We start from the raw sequence: 21,078 nt of genomic DNA, 5'->3' as shown, positions 1-21,078 counted from the left end.
GATAATACTTCAACATACAACATTCAATATATTTGCAACAATCGGCATTTTGATTTAGGTTAGGATGTCTTAATAATATTTACTATCATTCTTTCATAATTATTTTTGAAAGCAAATACATCGTAAGATTATATTTGCTTGGTTATCACAACCACACGCTCTTATCACCATAATTGGTATCACCGATCTAAATTAAATAAAAGGTTATTTGTGGTTGTCAGAGTAACTTTTGCTAAAGAGTTAACAACTAGCGGTATTTGTAATAACAGACTTTTAAAGAACATTCCATACAAAAGGGAACGAAGAAAAGGATCTATGACAAAATATTCTTAGAAAGTCAGTCAACCTATCAGTTCACAAGCTGGCCACAGCGCTCTTCCTCGGGTATTGCTGCCGCTTTCCGGCGCTGGAGCCGAAGGAAGCCAAGGCCAGCCCGGCCTCCTTCAGCAGCGGCCCAATTCAGCCGAGCTCGGGGCGACCAGCCTCCCGGACCCCGTTCCCCCGCCCTCGGGAAGCGCCTCCGGCCCGCAGGCGGATCCGCGGGGCTCGAAGGCGCTGGCCTGCCGCGAGGCTCCAACCGCTCGGGCCGCCCGCAATCCGGCCCGGCTCGCCCGCTTGCTCGCCGAGAAGGCCCAGCGCGGCCCCGGCGGCCGACTCACCCTTGGAATAGAGGGACTTGGGCGACTCGAGGTCGAGGTCGGCGCTGAGCAGAGAGATGAAGTCCGAGGGCATCGCCGCTCCGGGGCCGCGCTGCGGGGGCCGACGGGGAAGCGGCTCCTGTCGGGAATCCGGTGGCTGCCGCCCAGCGGGACCGCCCCCTCGTTCCTAGCGCTGCGCATGCGCCACCCGGCCCCGCGCGCCAGCGGCGGCCGGAGGGAGACCGAAAGCAACGACAACTGCAAGGCGCATGCGCTGCGCTCGAGAACGCGGGGAAATCCTCGGCCTTCGGGATCCTTCGACCTCTGCGCACCGAGAAGGAAATGGAGCGCGCGCGCGCTCAGGTCTGCCGTGCCTAGGGAGGAGGAGGAGGAGGAGGGCGGGATCGAAGCAGGAAGGAGCGCTTCTGCGCTTGCGCCCCTAGAACCGTTCGGGGGGGCGGCGCGGAAATCAGCCTGCTCGATGCCCCGCCCCGCAGGCGGAGGTAGGCGGGCGCAGCGGTGGGAGGACTGCCCCCTCGCTGAAGGGGCGGGGCCTGCGCAGGGAGGTGTGGCACCCAGGTGGGAATGCGCCATCGAGGCCGACTCGTTCAGTGGCGCGCAGCGGGACGTCGGCCAAAGCTGCATCCCGGGCTGGTCCTTGCGGGGCGGGGGATCATGGGAGCGCGGGACCGAAGGAGAGGGGAGCGGCCCGGACCCCGGCCCGCTCGGAGCCAGCGTAGCGCCCGGCAGCGGGAGGGCCCCGCTGGGGGAAAATTGCTTCCCTTTGTCAGCCCCCCCTTTCTGCCACGGCGGGATGCCTCGAATGCCCTTACTGGCTTTTCCCGACGCTCCCCGAGTCCCGGGTGCCCTTCCTGAAAGACCCCTCGCCCGCTCTGCCCACCAGCTTTTCCTTCTCGGGTGGCTTCCTCGGCGCCTTCGCTTTGTCTCCCTGGGCTGCCTTTCTCAACTTTGCTCCACTTCTCAAAAGCGAGACCAAAACAAGCCTGTTTTCACGACTGGAGCAGACTGGAGCAGCCACAGATCGTGCGGGCTGTCCGCACAATCCTGCTTAGCCAGGTGAATGGAGGCAAGCCTGCATTTCCACATCTTGTCACTAACTTGGTGCCTGTTGCCTTGGCTGGACTGTGATATTTTGGCTTGGTTGTGAAACTCCTTTTTGTTAATTTACAGTTCTGCATACTATTTGAACCAGGAACCTGGGTTAATTCGGTAATCGGGTTAAGAATGTCATTTGTTCAATAAAATATTTGGCACCATTCTGCTGCCATTGGAACCATTTACTTTTGCAGGCTGTGGAAACTTTATTTTTTCTCCAGTAGTATATTGTTAAATATATAATATTTTGATAATGCTATGAATGGTATTTCCACAAAGGACAACCGTTTGTTAACTAAAAAAGCCAACACAGTGCTAGGCTGCATTAACAGAGGGATAGAATCAAGATCACGTGAAGTGTTAAAACCACTTTACAATGCCTTGGTAAGGCCACACTTGGAATACTGCATCCAGTTTTGGTCACCACGATGTAAAAAAGATGTTGAGAGTCTAGAAAGAGTACAGAGAAGAGCAACAAAAATGATTGGAGGACTGGAGGCTAAAACATATAAGGAACAGTTGATGGAATTGGGTATGGACGCGGTGGCTCAGTGGGTTAGGACACTGAGCTTGTCAATCAGAAGGTCGGCAGTTTGGCGGGTTGAATCCCAAGTGCTGCATAACAGAGTGAGCGCCTGTTACTCGTCCCAGCTTCTGCCAACCTAGCAGTTCGAAAGCACGTAAAAATGCAAGTAGAAAAAAGGGACCACTACGGTAACAGCGTTCCGTGCGCCTTTGGCGTCTAGTCATGTCGGCCACATGACCACGGAGACGTCCTCGGACAAGTGCTGGCTCTTCAGCTTTGAAACGGAGATGAGCACCGGCCCCTAGAAACGACTAGCACGCATGTGCAGGGGAACCTTTAAAGGTAAAAGGACCTTTAGTTTAATGAAGAGAAGGACGAGGGGGGACATGATAGTAGTGTTCCAATATCTCAGGGGCTACCACAAAGAAGAGGGAGTCAAGCTATTCTCCAAAGCACCTGAAAGCAGGACAAGAAGCAATGGATGGAAACTAGTCAAGGAGTGAAGCAACCTAGAACTAAGGAGAAACTTCCTGACAGTTAGAACAATTAACCAGTGGAACAACCTGCCTCCAGAAGCTGTGAATGCTGCAACACTGGAGGTTTTCAAGAAGAGACTGGATAGCCATTTGTCCGAAATGGTATAGGGTTTCCTGCCTGAGCAGGGGGTTGGACTAGATGACCTCCAAGGTCCCTTCCAACTTTTTTATTATCCCTGACTTAAAAATACATACAGAACATAGTTCTATACATACATACATACATACATACATACACACACACACACGTTAATCCAGCTAGATGGGAATTGTGATCCAACACATCTGGAGAGCAGGTTGAGAATAGCCACTCTAAAGCTAGACTGGCCAAACCCAGCTGAACCAAAATGCACTCATCAGCAACACTACAAGCCAAAGTGGCCTGCTTCACACAAGCTTCAGCCATAAACCATGGTTTACTACCATAAGGGCTTAGGGCAGACATGTCAAACGTGCAATGTCACATGACGTCACGCAATGTATCTGAGCTTTTTCTCCATGGGCAGCAATGGGGTGGGCGCGGTTTCCTGATGACGCATCCGGCCCGCGGGCCAGCAGTTTGACACCCCTGGAGCCTTAGGGAGATGCAGGAACCTCAGTCACACATAAAAGAAATGCAGAAGTGATGGCTCCTTTACAGGGCCAGTCCCTTTTGCTCAGCCCTGGGAAGCCATTTCTGAAAAACCTTGTCAAGAAAACTGCCGTCACTTGTCAGTTGCTAAGAGTCAACACTGACTTGAAGGCACACACACTACTGTATGCAAGAGGTAGATGGGAGGATTCAGATGTATTGGTTTAGATCAGACATGTCAAACTCACAATGTCACGTGACATCGTGCAACATAACGGGGCAGTTTTGCCATTGCCGGCAATGAGGTGGGCATGGCTTCCGTGTGATGCGTCCGGCCCATGGGCCGGCAATTTAACACCCCTGGTTTAGATTAAAACGTTCATTTATAAAATACTTATTTTATTTAGGGGCTGGGAGAGATTAGCAGGTGTTTCCTAATAGGCGGCAATCATGAGTCAGGAGGTAAATTATTTTCCAACAATCGTGTGGAAAAATAAGGCAGAAGAGAATGCAAATCTGTCAGCAGCCCAGGAGATTCAGGGCCAGCCAGCCGGCATTTCCTGAGATGCTTCTCCCAGCAGGATCCTAGCAAAAGGACAGGGTGGACACAGAGGCTGAGGCTACCATGGCAGCCCAGGGAGAAGCTCAACTCCAGCCTCACGCTCACCTTTCACTTTTCCGCTGCTCTTGGCCAGGTGAAGGTAAAGTGACAAGGTAGGTCTTTTGGAATCCCTGCCATCATGCATGGAGTCTAACTCTGTCTTGGCAGTAAGTGACAGGGAGGGTTGATATCTGGCCAGATAGGAGAGCAAATTCAGTGGAGAGTGAGAAGACCAGCAGACATCTCTGCCTGTTGCACTGGATCTGACAAGCAGCTCCAGGTCCCGTTGGTGCAGCCTTACGGGATCGAGAAGGTGTACCTCAACCTTCTTAGCCACCCAGAAAACTGCTGTAACCTGGCCTATCTCCCATCCTTAGGATGAGGATACTCACACTAGTATATAGTGCCTTGATTTTTCTTCTTTATATTGGGATATTTTTAATTATGGTTATGGTTTTTTTGTTTCCTGTACTGATTATTTTCCACCTAGACATATGCATATAAGAGAAACAAACATACAAAAATTCTAAACAACACAGCCTTCCCTGCTGGCTCAGGAAAAGTGGGGCAACAGGCCAAGATGCTTCATCAAGGCACCAGACAGCGATGGTTCCCCTTCCGCACTCTCCCCCTCCCTTCTCACACTCTGTCTTCCTTAGGTTCAGGGCTGTTAGGGCTAAACTTTCCCTGCCTCCAGCTGCAGACGTGCCCATGCTATTCCACAGCCAGGAAGACCTGCGTGATGACCCCCTTCGCCTTTCTGATGCTCACCCGTCTTTTACTGAAGCCCAGTTGGAAGGCTTGTGGCAGATTGAAGCAACCTCTGCCCCCCAGTGCAGCCATCTTTAAAGGACGTGTTTGCTGCTTGTTACACCCCAGCTGCGCCTCCTGATCTCTGTTCTAACATATAAAGCAAACAATAAAAACCCAGAGCATGGGGCAACTGCCAGAAATAAAAACTGGCAGTAAACAAACTGCTCCTCCCCTCCCCCCCCCAAACTCTTGCCTAGGAACAGGGTTTCCACTGCTGGACAGGTGTGACAGAAACAGGGCCATCCTTTTTATGGTGGAAAGGAGGGAGGGTGTGGCCAGGGGGCACTGATCTCCCACCTCTGGGCTCCACTTTGCATCCACAGCAAGCTCTTTATTCTGTCCCAGTTGCCTCGCGTGGCATCTTTGGACCTGTTTCACCTCTGAAGCAGTGATTGAATGGGAGGGACTCGGGAGCTGCTGGTGTGTCTTTGGGATTCAGCCTGTGCGATTCCACACACCCAACATCCTCTTGGTGTGGTGAAAGGAATAGGCGGGCAGTTGCCTCAGCAGTGGAACTGGCCCTGCACCAATTGCCCTCTTGGCAGATTAGGCCAAGCACAAGTTACTCAGATGAGGCCAGGTGGGAGCCATCCTCCCAGCCACAAGTATCAGCTCCAAACAGGTTGTCTTTGAAAAGGTCAGTGGCAGCTTTCACTTTGTGCATTGGCTCCAACCCTCTTCCTTCACACTTCCAGGTGTTCTGGATGTTAGCCCAGGCAAAGGGAACCTTGCTCAGGTGGGAAAATGCTGAGAGCCCTGATGGGTGGAAGGCCACGTTTCTTTTGAAAGAATCAAAGAACATTCAAGCTCATCGGGCAGGGCAGGGAAAACAGGAGGAAGAAGTATTATGAATAGCAACCTCACCATCATCCTATCGTTTAAATCCTACATAAATAAATATGTTGACAATTCCATTGCCCCTTTTCAATAATTCATACTGAGTATAAATACATGCACAAGATGGGCACATTGCCTTTATTTAAGAAAAAAACCAACTGATGGATGCAAATAACCCACTGAACGGAGAGGGGGGCTGGTCTCTACTTCACATGGAAAGTCTTTGATTTGGCTGAGTATATTCCAGTATCGTATAATAAGACAGCATGGTTTTAATTATTTCTTACGTTTATCTTTAAGGTCAGTTTTTAATTTTGCTATTATGTCACAGAGGGAATATTTAAATACATGACATTTAGCACAATCCAAAAAGAAAGTAAAAATGACACCCATTAGGAGAATCTGGTTTCCTGTGAGGTGTTCAATCACAGCATCAAAGCCTCCCAGGTGCAAAAGTCACTTAATTTTACCCAGCCAAGACCAAAATATATATGTATAAAAATTTGCCCTTCAATTGTTCGTACTGAGCAATACTGATTGTACGTAGCCAGGTAATGGAGCCTTTCTTCCTGTCCATAAGGAGCACCTTTGATTTCCCAACGTCAGGCTTGTCAAAGGAGTCCATAAGGAAGGAGGTGAACGATCAGGCCCCTTCCTCCACGAATTATTTATCTTTGTGCTGGAATCAAAGGATCTAATTCAAGCACAGGTGCCTAAATTCTTCCTCTAATGATGACGTTACCTAGTTTGGTACCGAAACATCTGCAAGAAAATAGCCAAGCTCGGAGAGCTCCAAGGACCCCCCAGTTCAACCCTGACCAGGAATTCTCTTCTACCTCTCTCCAAGGCAGAGCCCAGCTGGCACCGAGAACCCAGCAAAGCTGAAGGTTGCCCTATCCCCGAATTCGAGGAATTTGGCCCCAGCGATCAGCCCTCCTCCTCTGCCAGCAACGAACGGCGGGGCGGCATGTTTTGGGGGAGGCAGCCCCTTCTGCGGGCGGAGGAAGGTAGGCTGAGCATCCCTATCCCCAACCCCGCTGCGCTGCCGCTCAAGCCGGGCGCAGTCGGGGCGCAGGCTGGGACCTCTGCAGCGCCCCGGGGCGACGGCTGGCGGCGGTCTAGTTCGGGAGCGAAGCCGTCGGGGGACTCCGCTGTCCGGTTGGGCGCCTTCTTCCCGCGCTCCTTTCGCGCGAGGCAGATTCCCCGCCGCCGCCCCGACCGACTCTGCCGCCCCGGCGCCCAGACCGCCTGGCCCCGCGGGGCTGCCGAGCCCCCCCCCCGCCCCGCCCTCGCTGGAGCGCCAGGGGAGCCGGCGGCGGCGGCGCCCCCTCCTCCTCCCCTGACTGGAGCGTCGCTGCGAAGGCGCGGTCTTACCTGGGCCGACGGCAGAGACCGCGCTCCCTCCGACGGCGCCCCACGGCCAGGCGTGCAGCGGCCCCGCGCCCAGGGCGCTCTCGGGGGCCAAGGTGGAGCGCATGACAGGCGCTGCCGCCGCGCGGAGCCTAATCGGCTGGGGCCCCGTCGGGGTCGGGCTCGGGCTCTCTTCGACGCCGAGCGGCAACAGCGCGCCGCCTCTGCCCGGCCCCGCTATTTATGGCGCCGCCCGCGAAGCCGGCATCGGCGGCCAGTCGGCGCGGCGCAAGCGGACGGCCAGGGGGCGGAAGTGAGCAGGCCTCTCCCCCGCCCGCCGGGCCGGGGACCCCGCCACCCCTGCCCCCTCGAGGGCGGCCGGCCGGGGCCGGAGCTGCGCCCGCCGGGTGCCTCGCCGCGTCCTGGCCGGCGTGGGGCAAGGGCCGAGCGGCCAGCTTTGCCCTCGGATGCGGCGCGCGCAGCCCTCTCCCGGCTTCCAACCTGGCCTGTTGCTCGGTGGCCAAGAGCTCAGGCCTGCCTCGCCCACAGAGCGCCTGGCCCGGGGTTCCAGCGCCGCCTCCCTGGGCCTCGCTTGGCGTCTGCCCTTTCCCAGCGGAGAAAGAGGAGGCCTGACCGCTCCGCCCGAACCCCGACCCGGGGAGCCAAACTCTGAAATACCTCGTCCGCAGGCCTGCTCATCTCCCCCACCTCGGTGGACCAAGCTGGCCTTAAAAGCAGGGCTTGCATTAGACCGAGACCCTCCAGTATCCATTACACCTTAGGCTAAATTGGTTTGTTTGGGTTACAAAAATCTGCCCGTTAAAATTGTTCAAATCACTTGTTTAAAACCCTTCCAGGCAGAGTGCAAGCATATGGAAGTGTATGGATACGTATGGAAGTGTATGGATACGGGAGCCTTCAAGAAGTGGTTAGAGAAGGAGTGAAGAGGAGGAAGGGGGTGGAATCTTGCTCCTCAGCCGGCAGATCAGAAAGCAAAGCACGGAAGGTCTGGCAGGTGGATCCTACTTAGGCTTTTTTGGCTTACTCTGTAAATCCCTCAGGGCAGGTATGCAGATCTACCCAGAAGAACTAAAGGCCTGGACACTTGGCACGTTGGTTGCACAAGAGGCCATACTTGATACAGCAGGACTCACTTCTGAGTAAACATCCTTGTTTCCCACAGCAGTTTTACACCTGTTAGACCAGTGCTGGGATGGGGAGGGGGGGAATCCAAAACAAAACACCAGAGGCCCTGTAACCTCTAGCTGGACAGTGCAGACGGTCACATGCTGCTTTGGGCTTTGCCCCAAAAGGACCGCTCCGAAAGGTGTCAGGCCTTTGACCCAGTCTTCCTCCTTGTGGGGTTCTTCTCCCTTTCCCTTGCAGGAGGGTTTACTACTGAGTACCCAAAGGGGGCAAGATTAAGCCTCCGGGTAGGGGTCCCTGTGTCTACCAGCTTCCCCCGTGGCACTCTGATTCAGTTCTGTTCCTCTTCGCAACCTCTCGTCTCGCTTACTGACTCCAAAGAACTCACTACACAACCCTTTTGCTTAGAACTTCCTTTGGCACAGACCCGGGAATAGGGCTCCCAGGAATCATGAGCCTCATCAAAGCCACTCAGATGGTCAGCTTAATTTCGCTGCTGAGCTCAGTGGGTTGCCTCCTCTTTGTCCCTGTTCATCTCCCTTTCTGTCCCTGACTAATTTAATTCGCCTCAACTTGAGGTTTGGCCTTGCCCGGCTTGCACTTTCCTATCTAGCCTGCAGCCTTTCTTGGAGATTTCTTACCCAGGGTTACCTGGAGGTAAGACAGGCAGCCTATAAATTGCATCAATCTATAAATAAGGTAAGTAAATAAATTTCCCATCCTGGCTCATATTAGTTTTCAGAGATCAGCCAAGTTTGTGGCTCTGAGAAGGGGCCATCCAAACTGCACCCCAAGTGCTGCATGGCCCCTTTGCTTTGAACCTCTTCTTGTGCAAGACTGACCAGTGCAAAATCATGGGAGACCCCAGGTTGGTCCATTATGGAGGCCAGTCAAGAGTCCATTGGCCACGGCTGCTCAGCATTCGAGGAAGAGAAGGTTCGTCTCCAGTTTGATCTTTCCCTACCCAACAGCAGATGCCAGCGACTGAACCTGGAGGTACCCAAAAATGGATGTTCCTTACTGGGGACTATTGGTGGAAGGAGTGGGGGGGAGGGGGGAAAGAGACACAAGTGCAGACATCTATGGAGGGGGAGGTCTTTCCAGAAACGGAGGGTTTGGCAGGCTTAGCATAAAGGTGGTCTGTCCTAATTCCGAAAGCCACTCAGTCAAGGCCAGAGCATCCATCCTCAAGCCTGGCAGAGGGCACTGAAGACCAATGCAGAGAGCTCAGGAACCAGCTGGCAAGGGGAGAATGGATCCGTTACTGAATTGCTGCCAAACCCACTTGCTTAATTGACTCCTATTGGTCTATATTTTGACTCTCAACCAACCAGCTCGGCCCCTTATCTGATTATTAAGAGTGCCAAGAGCAGGGGTCTGCTGAGGAAGCTTACGCGGCACCCTTCTGCGGGAGGCTTAAGTCTCAGCAGGTTTTGCTCCCTGTGTGGCTTTTCTCCAGACTGATAAGCCTGCTGAAGCCCATCCTTTTCTCAGAAGCAGACAGCTGCTGCCTGTTTCCCATCATAACCCTTATTCCAGTAGGATCAGCTTCCAAGACAAGATTTGAACCCTGGATTTAGGGAAAGAGACAGACATGCATGGGTCTTGTTTTCTTATCAGCCAATTTCAACAAAGCCACAAGAGCAGATGCAGCCTCTGAGCAGGACCCCAGTCACCCCTAGGGCCAATCTGGCGGTTGGGTGCATTTTTTTGCACTGACGTTACCAAATCCTTCAGGCTCTCATGTATGTGTGACTGACGGGTCTTGGCTGTTAGAAAGCCAGTTTCAAAGAAGCTGGAATCATTGCAAAACAATCCAGAGCCAGGGGCTCAGGAAAGACAACTTGAGTCCATTAAAATCCTAACCTACCAAGACCAGATAACCTGGCTAGCAGCCATAGATGCCGAAAACGTTTGTTCAAAGCGGCCAGCCGTCTCACCAGTACTTAAGTTACAGAAGGACTAGTTTCAGTGCAAGAACGCAGAGGTGCAGCTCAGTGGCTTTCAGCAAACATTCCATGGTTTTTCTGGGAAGTGTTGCCCTCACGAGAAAGACCTTCTTTTCACAAAACATACTGCAAATTGCTGTATTTTTTGACCTCATATTGTGCACCAACAACTCAGTATCTACTCTTAGCAGCCACAGAGATGTTTTCTGTAATTATCTGTCACCAATCTGGTCCTTCTGCCAAGATTCCAGCTGAGCCACACAAGGCCTAATGAGGCTGGCCTAGAACTCACAGGGTCCCATCCGCAGCTGGGCTTGGTGCTTTGGGCTGGCCTAGCTGGAATCTGGCCCAAGCCCCGCCGTGCCCCTGCTGTATTGAGCTCAGGGCTCTAGTCCTACACTGATGGAGAAGCCAACAGCTCGCTCGCTCGCTCTCTTCCCCCCCTCCCGTAACAATACACCAACAGCAGAACCACCACCTGGTCAGCTGGGCATGTGAAGGAAATTAATCTGGCTGGCCTAGAGAAACTTTTATTACAGAACAGGCCAATTCAGAAGGCATACAATGAAACCGGTATGTAAACCAAACCACAATTAAAAATACAGTGAATTAACAGTTGGAAATCCAAGTACAAGAGAAGCCTACAGAAAATCCTCCCAAGCAAGCCCTGTTGGCAGATGCTGGTGGGATCATTTTTCATAGGAAACGTGGCTGCCTACCAGCTGCTAACAGTGCTTGATAGGACAAGCTGGCAAAGGCGGAGACTGCCACTCTACATCAGAACCAGTTAAATAAAAATGACTTGTAGCCGATGCCTGAAAAAGCACATCATAGTGGAATGTCAGTTCCTGGAGTTTACAGCAAAGATGGTGGTTTTCCTAGATCCTTGGTTGGCTTTGCAGGTAGCAGAGGCACTAAACTGATGGATAGAAGTGAAAGACATCTGGAAGCCATCAGAAGTTAGAAAACATCTACAGCTGTCAATGGAGTGACGTGGGTGCAGATAACTCTTGCAGACTCAGGTCAGGAGGATTTCCCATCCGTTATGTAGTAACGATACATCAAGCCCAGAACCAAGGCTCCCAGGATAGGGATCAGCCAGACCGTCCAGATGCTGAGGAACAAGCAATAAAGAAAAGGTAAGCCATGCTTCCGTGAATGGAAAGATGATTCCTGCTTTCAGAACTTCTGACTATTACATGCAAGACGGAATGTTGGTGACAGAGGTAAAATGCCCCCCGCGGCCCCTGCATACAGGAACATCTTGTGCATAATTATCATAAGCAAGAAGGCTGACATGTCCAGCCCAGCACTTCCGTTCCTCTTCACAGTTGCAACTGCTGTATTTCTGGAACTCTTCAGATTCTTAGCATAAATACATTCTGGGGCAACATGGTCTCTTCTACACAGTTCAGCCAATCGATGTGGCCACATGTTGCTGACACTGACACTCGCTACAGAATTTTCCATTTCATGGCACAGTATTATGATGGCCACCAGTTAATGATTGCTAAGGAAAATTCTCTTAAACTTATCGGAGAAATGTAAAACATGTTTACACTTGCATTATACTTATTGTAAGGGTCTAATGTAAGTACCAGCTGTAAAATGCCAACTGTAACATTCTTCTCTTTGCCACCACCAGGGAGGTAGATTTCACTAGCTACACAATGCCTGTAAGTCTTCCATTTGAGACAGGAGGACACACATTTCCAGAGGCTGCTTTTAAAGACAAAGGGAGCGCATTTCTTTGATTTACAATATTGTAAGGATACTGTACCTTGACTCATGGAATGTGCTTGGAACCTGGAGAGATAAAAAGGCACATCCTTGTGTTAAGCTGATAATTGCTCAGAGAGCCAGATAACTCTTCCCATCTTTCTCACACCTTGGGGAGAAGGGGGGGTGTCTTAAGTTTCCCTCCCCTGATCCACCTCCCCATTTATTCTGTAGATCACCACGTCCCATCACTCTCCCCAACAGGCAAAGGGGGCCTTTCTAAAGGATAACATCAACATTCCCCAGCCCATCATAAGAACCAGATGCCCATCCTGTTCTTTCCTTCCACTTTGCTGGCTGAGGTCTGTGCCACTGTGCTCCCCCCCACACACACCCATCTTCTGCTAGGAGCAACCTTGCATTCGGCATCAGCCTGGTTCTAAGAGCTTGACCATGTTCAGAATCTAAGAGAGAAGAAGATCAAGGGGGTTAACAGACCTCATCCACAGAGGACTGAAGGAAGGCGTGGCCTGAGCAACAAAGAGAAGCTCCAACCTGTTAATGAGTCCCTTACTGGCCCTCCTGGAAAGGTTTAGACACGGTGCCTTCTGAGAAGGCCTGCCCAGAACAGCCCGGCTGTTCCCAGGCAAAATCCTTCAGTCAGGTGTGAAGAAAAACTAAGGTTACATCAAACTCCCTAATGGGACTCCATTTAGCATGACTTTAACCTTTTCTTTGGCTCACGGCCCTGTTTGTCCTACCAGCTCCAAGGAGTTTACGGGAGGATCTTCTCCTTGCACAAAGACAGAAGGCAGCAAGTTACCCAAACAGGAAGCTAACCGCCTGTACTGCTGCCGTCCTTGCCAGGCCCTTACAAGCAGATGGCGAGAGAAGCCGCTCTGATGGACAGCAGAGTGATGCAAAGGATATCCCAGGATGGGGATGGGGAAGGAGACGTTGGAGGGGCAGGCAGGACCCAAGAGATGTTTCTCAATGCAAGAATTGTATCAATTGTTAGTATCTACAGCAGTCTACAGCTCATGACTTTATTTGCTCCGGACCTGAGTGGAGAAGAAATGTTTCCAGTTTGTCCTGTGTGTAGATGATACAGTGAATCACGTCTGTTATTTGCAGAAAAATAAAAGGGACCATTTTTTAGCTGTAGAAGTGGGGCTGTGCCAATAAAAAACAGGCAGTTTTTTCAAAGGAAAACAAAGGAGCCTTTAGGAAGAATTTATTGGGGGGGGGTGTTACAACATGAGAGACCAACACAAACCCCAGGATGAGAGAATGGCAGCTCAGACAAAACTCCTTTACTTTTCAGCCCAAATAATAGCTGTTTTTCTGAAAAGCTATATGGCTTGGATCAGGACGTGTCACTCTGCTGACCCCCACCTCCATAAATGCTAGAGAAAAAGAACAAAGTAAGGAGCAACAGTCTGCATTCGCCTTGTGAGTCAACAGCCTTTCATTTTAGGAAAAACTATCAGGTCGGTAGGAAGAATGGGACCAGGAGATGAGGCCCCATGCAAAGAGGAGACATTTCCAGAGAAGAGCCAGTCCTGAAATCCAAGCCATGGCCTTGAGAAGGAGGAAAGGCTGATCTTCACTGGCTTCAGAAAGGGAGGTGCAGGAGACCTTCCCACACAAGTGGCCGAAAAGGCCCCAGCCGAACAAACAGAAACTCACTGTGTCAACAGATAATCCCAGTGCAAGAGCAGTAAGACAATTAAGTCAGAGACACATTTTTGGGCTGCTATTCATCACAGATAATGGACGTGAACAGGAGGGGAGAGAGAGTGTAAATGTAGAAGCCTTCGTGAGAAGCCTAGGTTTGTATCAAAATTGGTTTGATAACAGTTTTCACAACAAAAGAATCCTGCTGCTCAAAACTGGAGCAGAAAGCACTCCAACTCTTTTATAGTCTGAGCTTTACCTTGTGCTGCAAACCAGGCCTAAGTCTGTACTTTAGATTCCATATATGGCGCAGTCAGAAAACAAGCCAATTAGGTAACCAATTTAAGCAAGTTGTGCAAACACAACCATTGTTTCCTTGATCTCCTGCCTTGTTCCCTTCTCCTGCCTTTATCCCTTGGGCCTGGCACACCGAGTTGCTCTGAGGTTTGGCACTTTGCAGTCATAGGCATTGCTTTGGACCCTTTTTCTGGGCCCAGGTTTTCCCCAAAGCGGAAGGCAGCTCCCCTGGGCCTGACGGAGCACTTGTCAGACCCAACATTTTCAGAAGGTGAGAAAAGCCACTTCAGAGCGCACTGCAGACAGCCCTTCCAACTTCCCAGCCATCTCTGCCATCTTCCCCAGAGGCAATGAAGCAAAGACACAGCAACAGGAAGATTTATGCTGTAGTTTTCAGACAGGGAAACTGCGAGGGCAGTTCAAGAGTGGAGCTGACCACGTCCAAGAGATGTTCTGCACCAGCTGGAGGAGAGAACTGGCTTCCAGGCAAGAGGTGGGAGGGGCTGCCATTCAGAGGCTGGCTGTGTGGGCAGTCCCCTTGGGAAGGGCAGGTCATCAGGAAAGGCAGCAGGTTCAGGAATTGGGTGAAGCCAAGCTGAGATTCCTGCCTTGCTCCCAGAAGAAAAGACTTGTCCCCACATTTCCCTGGCAGGCGTTACTGGGAAGAAACATCAATGGCAGAACTGGAAGTATGTTGACTTTCAGTTCCATTCCTTGTTGCTAGTCCAGGAGGACAGACAGACAAAGCGCCTCTGGGTGGAAAAAAAGCAGAATCGCTACCATGCTTTGCTTCCCGTGACAGGACATGTCCACCTCGTAACCAGCAGGCCATCAACCCAAAGTTAGCCTCAATTCCAACCAAATCCCACCTAAGAGATCTCAAAGAGATTGGCCACCTACAGTCATGTCAAAGGTAACCTTTAAAGCAATTCTGGCCTCCAATTAAAGCTGGTTCATCATACCATAAGCCCCCTCCGTAGGACTGGCAGATGCATCTATTTGGATCTCAACCTCTTTACGTTCCCGTTCCCACTGCGGGAGGACGAATCTCAGGACTTTTCCCCTGGTTTCAGCTAAAGCATTTCTCAAAAAGCCCAAGACAGGATTTGGCACCTCTGATCATATTACTGGCCCTGCTGGTAAATGTCGCTGGTTCCTGAAACTCACAGGCATTAGCTGAGCACACAGAAAGGGAGCAAGCAGGGAGGAAGGAAGGGAACACGCAAGAGCAGCCCTTCGATTAGGCCTGGCAAAAGAAGGAAACAAAACACACACAGAGGATAGGTTTCAAAGGGGGTTTCCTGGCCTGCGAAGAGTCTCCAAAGAATCCACCATGGCTGCTACCTGGATCCCAAAGTGAAGACAGGATTTGTTCAGGGAAATTGCTGGCTGTTACCTAAAAGGTTGCCACAAGTGAGGGTTGTAAAAAGGGGCAGCTGGACAGCCTTGCAGAAGAGGAAAAAGAAAGACAGCCAACGGTCAGTTCATCCTCCAGCCGCCTGAACGCAGCAGACCTGATTCGAAGGAGTGAGCAGCAGAGCCCACAGCAGGGTTTTGACAGGGCCTGGGAGCCTTTTCTCAAGAGGCAGGTATCAGGGCGCTGTGTTTCCCCACACAGCCCAGGGTCTCCCCACAGGTAAAACCCCTCCTGTGCCTCTGGAAAAGCAGGTAGAGAAGCGGGGAAACCCTGCAAAGCTTCTGGACCACTTGAGCTGCCAAGCCAGAATGAGGCAGGCATATTTACCCCAGTGCCTCTCTTCCCATTAAATTTCCAGCCTGGGAGACTTTATCCTTGCAGGAGCAATGCCACCAAGCCTCTGTTCTCCCCCAGAATCATAAGCTACAGAAAGGCCCACAGAAAGGTTTACAGCCTCCAATATCACTCATGGGGAGGGGCTCTTGTACAAGGTTGTTTTCAGCTCTGGCCGCACCTTAGGCCCCTTAGGAGAAATCAAGGCCACCCACAGCAGCTGAAAGTTTGATGACTCTCTCAGGACAAGTTCAGTGAGCTATAAGCTGGGACATCTTGCTCATCCCAAGCCTTTGTTGACACAAGACGGGGAGGGAGAGTCCTCAGGGAAAGGGCGGTATATAAATGTAATAAAATAAATAAATAAATAAATAAATAAATAAATAAATAAATAAATAAATAAAATAGGGCAATTACAGACTGGGCTGCAAGCTAAGCTGCAGAAAGCTTTTATTCCCTTGCTGCAAAAGGCTGCATTCCGCTCACCACATGGTACTCTACCCAAAGGGAAGAGGTCCCTCAGCTGCCTCCAGCAAGAGGGCTACCCTGCAGCGCAGTGACTGTATCGGAGCACGCCACAAGACCTCCTCATACTCCCTCTGCTGCAAGACAGAGCAGTGAAGAGGAAACAGGAAGTCCCGGCTCCTCCAGCAAATGCCAAGTGCCTTACCCAAGGATCTCTGCCCCAGAGGACTTTCTCCTATTCAGCCAAGGATCCGTCTATCCCCTCAGGAGGCCCACAAAAAGGACAAAAAGATAAAAGTCCTTTTCTCTTGGAGGCCCCCCCAAGAGCTGGCAGTCAGAACTCTGCTGTCTCTAGACACACGTCCAGTCACAGCAGGTCCCCAAGTACCTGAACAGTTTTTCTTCCAAGGTGGAAGACCGACAAGCAGCATCCCTTGCAGGGCAGAAAGATGCTACCTGCAGAAAAGAGGAGCGGCTGACAACTCATGAATCAGTAGCCTTGTGGTCAGGAGGATCTGTGCTTCTGGAAACAAAGCCACTGCCTTGATCTGAAGCATTCTGGCCAGCGGTACAAGGGTAATCCCCCCCCCAGGGCACCTCTGCCGCGTGAAACAACTCACTCAGCTGAACACGTTTCTGTTCTTACAGCATCTGTTCAGGTACTGAAGGATGAGTATTTTCCTGTGAGACCGGTATATCAGAGCCACCTGGTCTACCCAAATATGGGACAGACCATACTGCTTCTGCTTTCGCCTTTCAGCCCCAATCTGGGAGTCTTCACAGGCAGTCGTTTCTGCGACCAACTATTTCTGTGTAAAATTTAAATTTACCGACAAAGATGCTGCCTTTAATTCTTTGATGTCTCCCTTTAATTCCTTGTCAGTAAATTTTAATTTAGTACTGAAGGATGCTTCCCTGCTAGAATAAAACAGAAAATATATTACCAGAACTGGCCTTACCTTGGAGGCATCAGGTTTGCGATCATCCTGTTGGGAAAAGGGGAAAGAAGGGGGAGACTCGTTACACATCTGAGAAAAACCGCCTCCTCTAAAGGAATGATGACTTCCCTGGTAACCACCGAAGACCCTAAAGAGGGGTATGGGCTGATGATAGGTGGGTCAGCAGGGAGCTTGGTGGCAACTAATATTTTGCTGGGTAGAACTGAATGACTTTAAAATACAGGAAATGAATGCAATATTAAGTCTGAATAGAATAAATCTACCTATATATACTTAGAAGCATCAATTCTGCATAGAAAATCTAAAAAAATACATTGAATTGAAATCACAGCTCCCCTTCCATCTATGGTGATAACCACTGTTAAGGCCTTCGCTGCCCTGAAGGAAAAATACCATCCAGAAAATGAAACATCTTTTGATAAAGGAAAAGACCAAAGGCATCTTCCCTTCATTTTTATATCCATTTCTATTGATCATTTATTTCAGGATCCCTCTGGAGAGATGTGGGTAAGACATCAAACCCGGCGAGTGAGACCATCCATCTCTCCTTGCTAAGCCTCACTTCACTTGAATAACCTGCACGTAACTCAAGGGGGAGACTCTGTGGAGAAGGCCTGGCCTGCTAAACAGGCATCCTCAGAGATAAGCCAAGCAAAGGAAGAAGAGCTCCCAGGGCCACTGAGGCACGGGGACTCAAAAAAGGAGCTGCTTCCCAAGGAGAAACCTTTCAACACAAATATCACAAGGACCCAAAATTTATTTTATGAATTAAACTTTACCGGATGGATCTCTCCTATGAGATACTGCTTGAGCATTTGTTTAGCATCTGTGGAATGCCCAACATCTTCAAAACTCTCTGTGGCATCTCTACCAGCTTGTTCAAGCAGAACCTTATCTCCACCTGGATGCTAAAAAGGACAGAAAGTTTGAGAAAGAGGAGCAAACAGAGAATGACCACTCTATCTTACGGTATAGGAAACTGCAAGCATTCAAGATTTTTCTCACTGAGGAAAAATTTATTTTTCACTTTACCATAAAGTAAAATCCATTAAATGGAAGCAACAGGACCTATTTCCTAGTAGACTTTTAAAGGCCTGCATTCTATTAATGTAACCCTATTGAAGTCTATTCAGAAAAAAGCCCTTTGAATTCCACAGAAACTCTCTGAAGTAAATTAACATGTATGTCATGTCCTTTATGGGAACTAGCTTAAGGAAACACAGCCTTCGTCAACCAAGTACCTAGATTGATACTGTCAATATTGCAATTATAGACGTGTGGTCTCCTCCAAGCATCTAAATTTAAAACCCATCTGTCCACAGAAATATGGCCAGAACAAAGGATTGTGGGAGCTGCAATTCAGCCACATTGACATGCCTTCCCATGCTGTTCCTAGTTACTCAGGAAGGAGTTTGTTTTTCTTATCTCTGGACAGATTAATGCTGGTATGTTGAACACACTTCTCTATTTCAGGAAATTTGCAAGACTTCTATGGCCTATTCTTGTCCCTAATATTTTGAGGGTGACAGCAGCTCTTTATTCTGCTTGAGGCTTAGCTGCTCAAAATTCTTTGTGCTCCTAAGGTGCTGGATGCAGGCAGGAGCTTTGGCAAGCAGGTTGTCAGGCTGCCTGCTGTGAACCACCAAGCAAGGCATGCAAAGGAAGGTCTTCTCTTCTGCTGGCTGAATGCCCAGAATTAATCCTAGCTGGTTCCCTCAGGAAGATGGCAGAGATGGCCTCCCTCTGGCTGAACTGCTGCCCACTGAGGTGGATAATGGCAGGGCAGCAGGACAAATGACCCAGCGTGCTGAGAAGGCTACTTATATGATCTTTCCAACTGATGTCTGACTTCCTCCTTCACCCCTCCCCCGCCCCCAGGGAGCAGATACCATCAGCTGACAGCAGCACAGGAGCCAGACAGCTTGTCGGGTCAGTGAGTGCAAAGTGGGCAAAACATGCCCAGACACACCCACAGCACACTGCAAAGAACCCTGCGGTGGATTTTACTCCCAGGGTAAAACTCCTCCAAGGGTGAGGTGGGGAGCAGAGGTTAAGGGAATAATCTCTGATTGACGTCATTAGTTTCCCCTTGTGGCAAATTTCACATTTTTACCCAGAGAAATACAGAAAGCAATGTGGACATAGGGGGAAGTAAGGAGACATGAACAACAGACAATAAGGGCTCCATTTGCACCCTTAGCAACTGAGTTCCCTTCTTCCCTTTGCTTCTGTGGCCTCTAAAGTGAAGGGTACTTATCCCAAGACATTCAACAGACTTCTCTGCATAGCTCAGACTTCTCTGCAAGCTCTCGGGCTAATTTATTTATTTACATGATTCAATTTTGGTGCCACCAAACTCTGGGCAGTTCACAATGTAAGTTGACCTTAAATTTCTTAAATTAACTTTCAGTTCACTGGAGGAGGCCAGGATGTCACAAGGACTTCTATTCCTGGTACTCCTTACAGGAAGTTGTTTCTGATGCCTTAAATAATCCAGCTCAACAAGAGGCATACCTGGAAGTACAAAAAGATTGAGAAATTGGATTAATCAAGAGCTAAGGGATATTTCAGGCAGCATAATAACATTCCAGTAGCATGCTAAGAGGTGGCAAACAGGTGCCAATTCAGCTTTGCCTCCTAACTTCCCATTCAGTTCTGCCCTCCTGGCTCCGTGGTCTTACAACCGTTTAGGAGCGGCAAAGGCTCCAGAGCCAGCAGCCAGAGGACTACAAGAGGAAGTCAGCCTCTCCCTTCTCTGCCCTGCAAATGTTCTAAACTCTCACTTTGGGTCACAGGCTGCTGAGCTCTTCCCTGGGCACCCTCCCGAGAACAACTACGATGCCCTCTTGGCCGAGAGCTGGCTGGCAGCGGACCTTATGTTATCCTCAGCACTAAACTATTTATTTGCTAAGGTATTTTAAATACACCCCTCAACACATGAAGCAGTAAAAGAGGAAGTGAAGATGATAATTTTAAGTACAGTCGTGGCGATTAGGTGGCTCTACCATTTGAGCAATCTGTGAACTGTTATAATTTTATTATAGTTTCACCTTGTGATTAGTTGTTTTCATGCCTGTAATATATTCAAGCAAGAAGACAGTTGAAGATATTCCTATAAAAAAAGAAATAAAACAAGCTCTTGTGTCATTTAGGATTTCGGTTCTATTGCTCTCCTTCCTTCAAGTGACTGTGCTGCCAGTCCAGCGTTGAACCTTGAACCGCTATACAGAATTTGCTGCGATGCAACAATACGAGTTTAAATATAACAAATCCCCCCCACTACCTCCCCAAGGCCTGGCTTGCATATGCCCTGCAGGAGGGCCGTTCAGCCAGCCAGACCCTTCTGGGGGGCGAGGAAACGGCTCTCCCGGCCTGCCCGCTCCAAGAAGGCGGCGCCGGCGGCCCTCCCGCTGACTGGCGCGTCCCAGGAGCCGCGGGCGACGGGCCCCGATCCAGCCATTCCGACGGCGCCCGCCGCCCTCGCGCCCCCCACCTCGTCGAGGAAGCGGGTGACGTCATAGACGCGATCGCGGATGACCAGCCAGGCCTCCCGGTCGGTGCTGCGCTTCGCCACCTCGGCCAAGGTGAAAAACGGGCCGGCCTCCGGCCTCGCGCCGCCGCGCTCTCCGGGCGTCCCCATCCGCGATTCCCGCCTCACCGGTCTCAGCCCCGCGGGCCGCCGCCGACCCTTCCCCTCGCTCGGCCAATAGCAGCCCCGCGCGCGCCGCGAGGCAGCCAATCAGGCGCGGAGCCATCCGGCCCTTCCGGAAGGAAGTGACATTGAAGCGGCGCGGCCGAGTCCGGAGCGAGCCAAGCCGGGTCGTGGCGCGTCCCTCCTGCGGCAGGCTAGCGGGCGAGCACCGAGGGGAGACCCGGATGTCACGGAGCCCGGCCCTCCGCGCGCCCTGGCGGACCTCCGCCTGAGGCACGCGGGCGCTGGAGCCCGGAGAGCTGCCTTGGCGAAAACCGTTTCCTGGCTCACCGTTCAGGAAACGGGGACATCGAATTGAGCCTCCCGCTTCCAAATGTCTTAATTCTGGCGGTCACGAGCTTTCTCTGTAACCTGCCAGGTTTTTGGAGCCGCTGCCCAGGGTTGCCTCCAGTGAGATTGGGGAGCTATGTAAATTA

The 21,078-nt window shown here is 50.8% G+C and overlaps 2 protein-coding genes across 8 annotated transcripts in view; both read right to left on the bottom strand.

The window, feature by feature from the left end:
- Positions 1 to 7,294, bottom strand: part of NFAT5 (nuclear factor of activated T cells 5) — a 45,350-nt gene extending 38,056 nt beyond the window's left edge. For 2 of the 5 annotated variants that reach the window (XM_083370572.1, XM_083370573.1), the window contains exon 1: positions 7,013 to 7,294. In XM_083370572.1, the coding sequence (XP_083226698.1) occupies positions 7,013 to 7,115 (103 nt within the window). In that variant the 5' untranslated portion in view covers positions 7,116 to 7,294. Of the gene's footprint in view, positions 1 to 659; positions 885 to 7,012 lie in introns of those variants that run through there. The other 3 variants (XM_083370574.1, XM_083370575.1, XM_083370578.1) reach the window with 2 other exon arrangements.
- Positions 7,295 to 10,595: 3,301 nt separating this feature from the next.
- CYB5B (cytochrome b5 type B) lies at positions 10,596 to 21,020 on the bottom strand. Of its 3 annotated transcripts, none has more exons than XM_083370533.1 (6): positions 20,525 to 21,020; positions 20,001 to 20,062; positions 17,730 to 17,858; positions 16,951 to 16,977; positions 11,864 to 11,889; positions 10,596 to 11,197 (listed from the first exon to the last, which is right to left on the bottom strand). In XM_083370533.1, exons 1-6 carry the CDS (start codon positions 20,703 to 20,705, stop codon positions 11,107 to 11,109), a joined length of 516 nt encoding a protein of 171 aa, XP_083226659.1. In that variant the 5' UTR covers positions 20,706 to 21,020; the 3' UTR covers positions 10,596 to 11,106. The 3 variants fall into 3 exon arrangements, with proteins under 3 accessions (XP_083226659.1, XP_083226660.1, XP_083226661.1); XM_083370534.1 differs by having other exon boundaries at positions 20,609 to 21,014; XM_083370535.1 differs by lacking the exon at positions 20,001 to 20,062 and having other exon boundaries at positions 20,444 to 20,659.
- Between the last annotated feature and the right edge of the window lie 58 nt (positions 21,021 to 21,078).

This window comes from Vipera ursinii (genome assembly GCF_947247035.1).
Source record: "Vipera ursinii genome assembly, chromosome: 10".
Taxonomy (NCBI): domain Eukaryota; kingdom Metazoa; phylum Chordata; class Lepidosauria; order Squamata; family Viperidae; genus Vipera; species Vipera ursinii.
The sequence above is the reverse complement of the archived record's forward strand: the minus strand, read 5'-3'. Positions and strand labels throughout refer to the sequence as shown.

What these genes read in the sequence shown, in the direction of transcription:
- CYB5B (XM_083370533.1), bottom strand. Translation starts at nt 20,705, where the DNA reads ATGGCTCCGCGCCTGATTGGCTGCCTCGCGGCGCGCGCGGGGCTGCTA. An exon ending in TGAAAACAACTAATCACAAG is followed by an intron (nt 17,859 to 20,000) that starts GTGAAACTATAA and finishes TGTCCTTTTTAG; the next exon opens with CATCCAGGTGGAGATAAGGT. An exon ending in TCATAGGAGAGATCCATCCG is followed by an intron (nt 16,978 to 17,729) that starts GTAAAGTTTAAT and finishes TTTTCCCAACAG; the next exon opens with GATGATCGCAAACCTGATGC.